At 36.5% G+C, this 9,536-nt stretch overlaps 1 protein-coding gene across 1 annotated transcript; it reads right to left on the reverse strand.

Moving 5' to 3' along the window:
* Positions 1-1,845: 1,845 nt before the first annotated feature.
* ANAPC7 (anaphase promoting complex subunit 7) lies at positions 1,846-9,335 on the reverse strand (the record flags this gene model as incomplete). Its single annotated transcript, XM_009581712.1, has 11 exons — positions 1,846-2,281; positions 3,193-3,343; positions 3,771-3,995; positions 4,712-4,905; positions 5,357-5,474; positions 5,747-5,889; positions 5,998-6,151; positions 6,402-6,513; positions 8,324-8,443; positions 8,952-9,138; positions 9,200-9,335. Coding segments are annotated over 11 exons (1,730 nt in total), but the record flags the coding sequence as incomplete, so codon positions are not given.
* Between the last annotated feature and the right edge of the window lie 201 nt (positions 9,336-9,536).

Raw genomic sequence — 9,536 nt, forward strand, 5'->3', positions numbered from 1 at the left:
CCACTAGAATAAAATGGCTGCGCAGCTTGCAAAATATACATCACATACCTCACATACTTCTCTCATCAAAATTAAACGTGTCCTTCCTTTAGTTTAATAACATCAAGAACTCCATTCTTTCGTCCACAACAGAGGCTTGGAATACAACTAGAAAGCTAATGAAGCTACCCAACTTTCAGATGCAGAACACAATCTGATGAATGCTCGAGTGTGAGAGAAAACAAAGCAGTTTTTTTTTAAAAAAGAGATGCTTTGAATTTGCTTGTACATGTATATTTCTTTCTGTTGTGAAAGACATGCAATGAGCTGAAATCTATTCACTGCGTCACAAAGCAATGGTACAAACAAATTCTTCATAAAAGAAGAACAGGATCAGGCCTCTCATCCACCAGAATGCAATTAACAAAATGTTTGCTCTAACTGAAATACAGCCATTTGGTGTATTTACTTAATGAAAGAGCAGTAACAGCTTATGCCAATTCAATCACCAAGACAGCAGCACATGCTTTTCTGTTCTTCTCATATAGTCTTCAAATAACCATAATTCAATTTGATATTTTGGAAAGTCTAAAGCCCATAAAATTCTAGAGAGAACAGATACCCGGCTGTTTTCTTTTTTTAAATGGACAAACTATTAGACTCCTCCTTTCTAAGATGTGACATACCGAAATATTTCCAAAATAGACTATAATAGAAGTAATCTGCCTATTCTTTTTGTTAGCATTTTTCTAACTGATATAATGCACATCACAGAGGGAGAGAAATTTTACCCTTATCTGCATTATACATCTGCACCTAGGGGGAAGCTTGTTTTCCATGTCACGTATTTATATCAAGTAGCCATTTTTCCTCTGATACTCAAAACGATTTTTCAGCTTTGTAGAAAAAGTCTGTGTGTTCCAGCATACCTGTGGTAACAGAGTAAATACAAAAGGAACCAAATTGCCAATATAAAGATAAAACCGCATGTTTTAGTGAAGAGTAAGGAAATCAGAACTGTAAGAAAAATAAGAGCCAGACATAATTCCTCCTCCCATACATCAAGCCACAGAACTGAAACGGTTTCTAGATTACACAAAGAAGCTCACCTTTGAAACGCTGATGTTGAGAATTTGTACGTGAAGCAATGCAACTTTCCTTCAAAAGGTGAGGGAAAACACATGAATTCAAGTATTACCTGACGAAAACATGAAGTATATAAACATGGCAAAACCAAGACAGTATGTGTGTTTGCATAATTTAACATTTCTACAGCAATGCAAGTGAAGAGGCATGAATTTTTTTCACATCATTTTAAATGTCAGTGCTGTATACAGAATGTGAAGTGCTTTGAGTCACTGCTGTAAAACCTTTTAGTAACACACTGAAATAAAATTAAACGGCATTTAAAAATAAACGTTCATGTACAGACTTTAAGTGATTACAGAGTTTAGTAAGGATTGAGGAAATGACTGTAATTCTCCAACACTGGCTCAATTCTATACACATAGAAATCAGTCAGCTATAAAAGTGTCCTGTAAGTCGAAGCCCAGCACACCAAACTTCTCCTTTACAGCACATGTAATGCCTTATAAAAAGACAAATTGATTCAATAAACACAGCAAGAGAAAAGTGCTGCTTTCAGCCACGCCCAAGCAGCTCCTCCAGACTTCAACAGGAGTGTGAGCCCAAAGGGTAGCATACAAACAAGAGAGTAAGACCTTTTCCACAAAGGAGTACAAACCACTGTATTTACAAATCGATCAAATACACTTAGCCCCGGACAGAATTTAGACATTGTTTTCATCATAAACAACAGGCTTATTACACACTTCAGATTCTAATGCTTTTAGTTTTAGCAGGAATTTTTTGAAATCAAAGTTCCAAATAAACCTCCAATACAGTTAGTCCCTTACACTTAATAAATAAGAAGCATCAAGAATCTTCATGGCATTGAGATGCATAGAACTATTAAATGGTTTCAGAGTCTATTTAAAAAGAAAAAAGAAAAAAAAAATCCTTTGTTACTGCGAAAATCATAGTTCATGTTCTTCAAAGAATGGCCCAAGTGGTATGGTCAAGTGCCAAAACAAGCAGCAGGATGAGAGGCCATTACTGCATGCCAAACCACTGTTCTTGATCTGCCCACTGAGCTGCTTCGCTGTCGCTGCCTTCCAAGTCCCCCTCTTCTCCACTGCCCTCCATATCATCCACATCTTCTTCCTGGGTTGCATCTGTTGGACTTTCCTCTTTTTCCATTTTCTGCATTCCTTCTAGTGACTTCTGATCATTTGGATCCAAACTGAGGAAAGAAAGAAAAAGAAAGCATTGTCCCAAAACATTTTTTTCTTGTATTTGTGCCATTATTGTAAAGAAAAAACAAAAATGTTTTTTACAAAAATCTCATCTTCTTCTCTGTGCTTCCTGTTTAACACCATCAAGAAGGTCAATTTAGTAGATAATGCAACTTCACCTCAGGATGACCATAACACTGAGTATTAAATCTTTATGTAAAACAATTTTGATCCCCAAGAACGCACTTATCTAAACATCACACTCTTCCAGAAAACTTAATCTTCCAGACAATAATAATTATAAAGTAACATGAAATCAGCAAAAATTTAATTGACTATGACTAAATATATTGTATGGAAGCAAAAACAGCTGACCCATTTAAGCTATATAAGTTTATAGTGGACATAATGTACTAGATTTAACTAGGTAAATTTAACTTGTTGAAATCAAAACATGGTAACATTTAACATGGTAACACCCTAAAATAACATTTAGGTTATATTAAATTGAATCACACTATTTAAATTTACTTAATAGCTCAGTTTTATATAGCACCTTCTAGTCTAAAGGAATGGATCCTAAGGTGCCCGACTATATAATAATTAAGAATTATTAAGTCCATGCCTTAATTATTATTAAGTCCATGCCTTAATCCTTCCGTTAGTCAAGGAATCGCACGCCTAGTGACATGCTTAGCATTAATGCAGTCCCTAAATTTTGCACTTCTCAGTTCAAAGCCTTATGACCAACTAATTCATTAACAGGACACCATTTGTATGTTTTTGTTTGTTTCAAGGCAGAATGATATAAAGCTACCTCTGATGCATGTCCTTATCAATTAGTAGTTCAACTTTTTACTTAGTCAAGTCAATTATTGGTTCCTATAAATATACCACAATCTCAGAGTCTCTGCTTTACCTTAGGGCAATACTGTACTGGTCCATTGCTTCCTGATATTCATTGACAGCTACAAGAAAGTCTCCCAGTATTCGGTGCAGAACACAGTCACTCTGATTAGCCAGTGCATTCCTCAGCAACGCAATTCCATCTTCATATTTCTGTTCTCTACCTGTTTATATGCAAAACTAGAATTTTAATTAATAGTTTAGATAAATCTATAAAAAGCCAGAGTGTACACAGAGTCATCACAACACAAGACTATTTCTTCCTTCAGAACTGTCAGCATGGGGGATAGTAGTGATACACTTTTTGCAAGATTAACTCTAAACAATGGCTTTTTGTTGCAATAACGGCTACACTTACAATTACATATACTTTGAAGTCAAAACACTTTGTTTGCAGTTGTTTTAAGTGCTGGTGTAATACCAGTTGCTAGATGCAATTAATTCCTGTGATTTTTCCTTCAGGATAGAACCGATAAATCCCTGGGCTGTAACATCAGTTACATTCTTCACATTGATGAGGCTGCAGAACACTCTTCCATGTAAAACAGTATGCTTTAAATAAACTGAGATGGGGGAGAAAAAGGAACTTACTAAGAAGTTCTGCTTTCTTTACCACAGCTTTAATGTAATCAGGTCTTTGTGTTAGCGCTTTGTCCAATAACGTTTTTGCTTTTTCCTGCGTGACTGGGTCTTCGAGACAGACTGTTGCTAACAGAGTGAGTGTCTGTGCATTTGCTCCCAGAGTTTTATACACATTATTTGCCATAACCATAGCTTCACGGATACTGTTGGATGCTAGGTAACATTCGATGAGACCTGATGATATAAAAAGGAAACCATTTCAGTTTTTGAGTTAGCACTACACACACTCAGCCCTCCTCAATTATTTGCACTTAGTAGCAATCAGACTCCAAACAACTGACACTCCAATAAGCAAATACAAATTGCAACTCAGAAAGTGACTCTATACATTTTAACATAACCATTCTACAGATAATTGACTTCTATTTAAGCACTTTTATTTACGCGCAGATACTAAAAAAACCAAAGCCTAAGACTAAGTACACCTAATCTAAGATTTTTGTCCAGTTCCAGTACTGAGATATTAATACTTCACCCGGACTCTCCACAACTCACTATTTACTTGAAGCTGCTGTTGAGATCAACAAGATTTAAATAAATATGACAAAAGTATGACAAAATGAAGCTCCCAGTAGAACTAACCATACAGTTCATGTTATCATCCAAAAGTCATCTGCTCAGAACACCCATGTCTGTTTATATCCAGACTAAACAAAACAAAAAACAGCAAAAAAAAAGCCCTGAAAATCATTCTTATAAATACATGCATGCTCTAGTATCCCTCATCTGACCACTTCTACCCAGGCTTTCTAGGTTTTCGGGTAGTAATAATTTACCTGCTAGAAAGTCAACAGGAGAAAAGAACTCCTGTCTATTCACTTGCCTAATCATCATCATCAACTTTCACACCAAACCAACACTGTGTATGTGAGTAGCTTCACTTCACTCACCTTCATAGCAATCCAGCCTGCAAGGTGCAAGACGTATTGCTTCACGGAAGTGTATAATTGCTTCCTGTACTCGGCCCATATTCCTCAGAGCAGCTCCTTTCAGCAAAACTTGTACACTGTTACTATTAAGCTGGATAGCTTTGGCTCCTAAGTATAAGGCACGAGAGTATCGTTTACTGTAGAAACTATGACACCTATGGAAAGACAAGAGGGATTGTAAACATGTACTGCCTGTGGTGCCTGTGCACATTCATAGAGGTTTAAAAGCAGAAAGAAGAATAAAAAAAAAAAAGAAAAAAAAGAAAGAAGTTACAGGCAACTGTTGAACTTCTTGCATTTGAAGTTAAGAATGTATGTCCAGGAAAACCAACTCTTCAGGAGTTTAAAAAAAAGCAGTATGAATATTAACTGTTACAGCTATTTAATGTATCGTTGTTATTGCACAGATGCAGTAACTCTAATAGGTTTAAACATACAGAAAACAACCAAAATGCGTATTTATGGATAGCTAATTTAAGTTACCCCAAGAACAGAATAGAATAGAAAAGCACCTTCTGAACAAAAAAGCTGAATCCACTGTATCAACTGTAATGCTGCATGCAGCTAATCAAGAGTGGAGGAAAGAAAGGAAACAAAACAACTTACCCAGATACCACCCAGGGTTCCGCATGTTGATCAGAAATATTGAAGAGACGGCAGCCCAAGTTCTCCACATCCTCTAGTCGACCTTCGCGTGCCAATAAATAACCATACACATCCATTCCTGAAGTGACACGTTTGAACATCCATCATCAAGAAATGGAAAGTCCATTCACAACAAGAAAAAACAAAAACAAACCCACAAACACCTACTTTAAACTGTGCAACTACCAGTAACAGTTCAAGATACACAGCCTCTGAATGTAAATTCTGAATTGAAATCCAGGTACAACAATATACAATATTCCACTGCATGCTTGATTGCATGTAGGTGCTACTCTAACATCACTCATCAGATCATTACACTAGGTAAACTTTCTTTTAGGATTTACTCACCTTTTATTAGGTAAGGATCCAGCATTTGTGCTTGTTCAAATTTTAGAATAGAGTTCTTATTATCTCCAGCTCTGAAATACAGGTCTGCTAAGCTCCCCAGTAAGTCTACGTTATCCCTCAGCAATGACTTTTTCTCTAAAGAGCTTTAAGAGAAAAAAAAGCGCCTGTTATTTATATAATGTCATTTTAAATATAATTATATATAAATATTAATATATTATTTGATTACATCATGCTCTTTGAACTCTTACCAAATGGTATTTATTGCTCTTGTGTTATCTCCAGTATGCACAAAAGCATATGCCTTGATCCACACTGAAAGCCAATCCAAATTAGGAATACTCTGAATTACGTTGATTGTCATAGAGGCCACTTCCGCACCCTTCACCGACAGCGAGAGCAAGCCTATTCAGAACAGTATATACATCAATTTCAGCTACCATAAACTGCTTTTAATACAAATTAATTGTCTGAAGACCAGAAACTCCATCCCTTGACAAGCATAAACAAGCAGCTTGTTACAATGCTTTTTATAATTTGCATAATGTAGGCATTACATATTACATGCAAATGCAAGACAGTTACCTAGTCCCAAGCATAATTCAAATTACAATACTGTTTAATACTGAAATACTAACAGTGTGCAGACACCTACCTAGTATGGCATCAAGTGCTAAAGGGCACTGCCTTAGTACTTCTTTGTAGCTTGTAACAGATGAGCGTTCTTGACCTGCTTTCTTGTATAGATTTGCCAACATCATATTGATCTACAAGCAATAGAAATGTTGGTAGAGTCAAGCATGAGAGAGGAGAAAGCCTCACTAAGAAAAGGTCACAACTTTGTCTTCAAGCATGCCTGCCTGCCTCCCTCCCTCCCGTCCTGGGCAGAAGACAAAATTACCTGCTCCTCTTCTGAGAACACTATAATCTACCATATAGTATAAAATTAAAATTGTTGCTTCTTTCTGAGTCCAAAGATAAAATTTACGTTCTTTTGTATTTGCATAGTGCATCTTGAAATCTCAGCGTTTTGCATATAAGAAGTCAAAAGACAGGCAAGCTTTTATATATGATGCCAGGAAGGACCTATATATCCATTACATCAGCCTTCTTTCAGTTGATCTCTCCAAACAAATGGAAGTCTTTGAGAGAATTAGCTTAGGAAGGCAGAGAAAGTTTCCATTTAGCCTCTGAATGAAGTCACGATTGATAACAGAAGTTATTTGAGCTCTACACAACACAAGTAGCTGGTTTCTACTACAATACTTTATTTTACTAGTGTGTATAGGTAAAAAGTTTGCTCTTCTCAATCTTTTCTTCTCTTTCTGTTCCATAAATTGGTCTTTAAACAGAACACTTTAACGTTACTAGAGTCTAAGCCACGTACACTGTTAGCACAATACAGGAATACATGAAACACAGCTGATTGACTTGGTGTGTTAATCTTAAGTCCTTACAACGTAACAGAGCCAGCAAGCAAAGACTCAACATATTTGGCACTGCAGACCACAATGGGATCTAAACATTTAACATTATCTAAACTGTTATTAAAAAGGATGAAAAGATTTTAAAAGGTGGAGCACTGGCATTCCTTCTACTTGCCAAAATCTTCAGCCTTTCAAGGATCTTACATTGCTCAAATTATACAATAAGACACGAAGTGCCATTCCATACACATTCTAGGTTCCAGAATATATTAAAACACTTGCTCACAGCAATCACAATTTAGCAAGTTATGTTGACTGGCTAATAGGGAAAACACCACAGAAGAGTCAGCCTTGTGAGACAACTAGGCTACAAGTCTCCCCTTCAGCACTAGCAGGTGACAGCGTGCCTTTCCTGTCCACTGACACATAGCTCTTCCACAGAGACAACGGCTCCACTTTGTGGTTACAGCCAGGCAAAGTACATTAATTTAAACAATTGCTTTGGCTCTCACATTCACATTTGACTCAGAACTGCAGAAAATTATTCAGTCAGGTATCTGGCAACTGCTTACTAACTTGCAGTAACTCAGCTGTTTGCAATCGCATAAATTTTTCTCCTGGTAGATGTGATCAATATTGCTTTTGTTGAGACCATCCATTATTCTTTGCCCTATGAAAACTATTTATGATAACATGCAAAGAAGAACTATTGAATGGATGACACAGATTCCAAGCCTTATGTATAGATATACAAATACTTCACAAACTTTTAAATTAAAAAAATTAGTTTTTTCATCCTTGTACATAAGCAAAATTCTGTACCTCCATGTGCAATACTAAAGAGTTAACCAGGTAATTCACACAAATTAATAAAGATGCACACAAGCATTTAACTCTCTTCACTTTTTTTTAATTCTTTCTAACAGAGGGAATACAGAATTTGCCTGATTTTAAAGAAAAGAGGCCAAATAAACTAAGCTAATTTAAACATTAGGAAGCGTTTCCAAACAACATTTAACTAATACAAAAGCAAATACCAAGACACAATGCCATTATACCTATAGGCTACCTTCATTTTTGTCCAGATACTGGCCTACAGATTCAAGATACGCTGACTGAGGACCTGTGACAAACATCTGCCAGAACTAACCTTTGGGGTCCTCTGTCTGGAAGGAATCCCATCAAGAATAGCAATGGCATCTTTATCTTGCTTCAGCATCGTATAACATTCAGCCATTTTATATTTCACTTCAATTTCAGATGGTAAACACTGAAATAAAAAACAAACTTTAAAGTACAATGCTGTTTTAGTCAAGTAAAAAAAATGAGTAAGGTTTCCTCATTAAATGCTTACACTATGTTGAAAAAGTCTAGTGCAAGAAAGTTAACAATGCAACCTACTGCTAGCTCATATTGCTCCTGTTTCAAATGAAAAGCATGAACTACACATACAAAAAAATCTCATGTTTGAGACCATATTAAGTTTTGCATTAGAAAACACCACACTGGTATTTTCAAAACAAATTAGCCTTAAATGTCAGGTTTATTTGATATGATAAATCCATAATCTAAGGTATTAAAAAGACATGTAGACATGGCACTTAGGGACATGGTTTAGTGGTGGACTTGGTAGCGGGAGGTTAATGGCTGGACTTGATGGTCTTAAGGGTCTTTTCCAACCTAAATGATTCTATGATCCTATAAATATTGAGTCAGCAACATTCATTGTAAGAGGAACACGATCATTTTATACAGCACACTAGTAAATTTTTAAATACCTGGCTTTGGGGAGTTGATGCAGCATTCCCAGTAGAAGGTCTTACTTTTGAAGTTTTACTTAATGCTTTTTTCTGCTGCAAGGCCATTGTATACTTACTTACAGCATTTCTATATTCTTTATCATGGAAGAGAGAGTCTGCATGATATACAAGGAGCTGGTATTTCTGAGATGGTGAAAACAGTTCCCTAGAAAAAATGCAAACAGAAAGGCTGAGATCAGCGAACTGCGTAAGAATGAAAACCTTACAGATCCAAAGTATTTGTAGCTTTGGTTTGTCTGGCTTCAACTTCCAACTGCTGCTGCTTCTTTACTTTGCTGGAAGGGCCCTCGGGTAACAGGTACCACCTCCTTACAAAGGGATCATCTCGCCAATTTCTTTTATCTGTATACAAACAAACGTAATAACCACTCCTGACACCTCATCAGTAACAACAGCTTATGTTTAGCTGCTTGGCCACTGCTTTCCATAATGGAGCCGCCCCCATCCTCCCCCTAACAAACCACACATTGTCCATTAAAGCTTATTTTGTTTGACTGGACTCAAGCTTACAAGGCAACCCAGCTCCTTGTACAGCTATCCTGG

Source organism: Fulmarus glacialis, unplaced genomic scaffold (assembly GCF_000690835.1).
Source record: "Fulmarus glacialis isolate BGI_N327 unplaced genomic scaffold, ASM69083v1 scaffold35137, whole genome shotgun sequence".
NCBI classification, from domain to species: Eukaryota; Metazoa; Chordata; class Aves; order Procellariiformes; family Procellariidae; genus Fulmarus; species Fulmarus glacialis.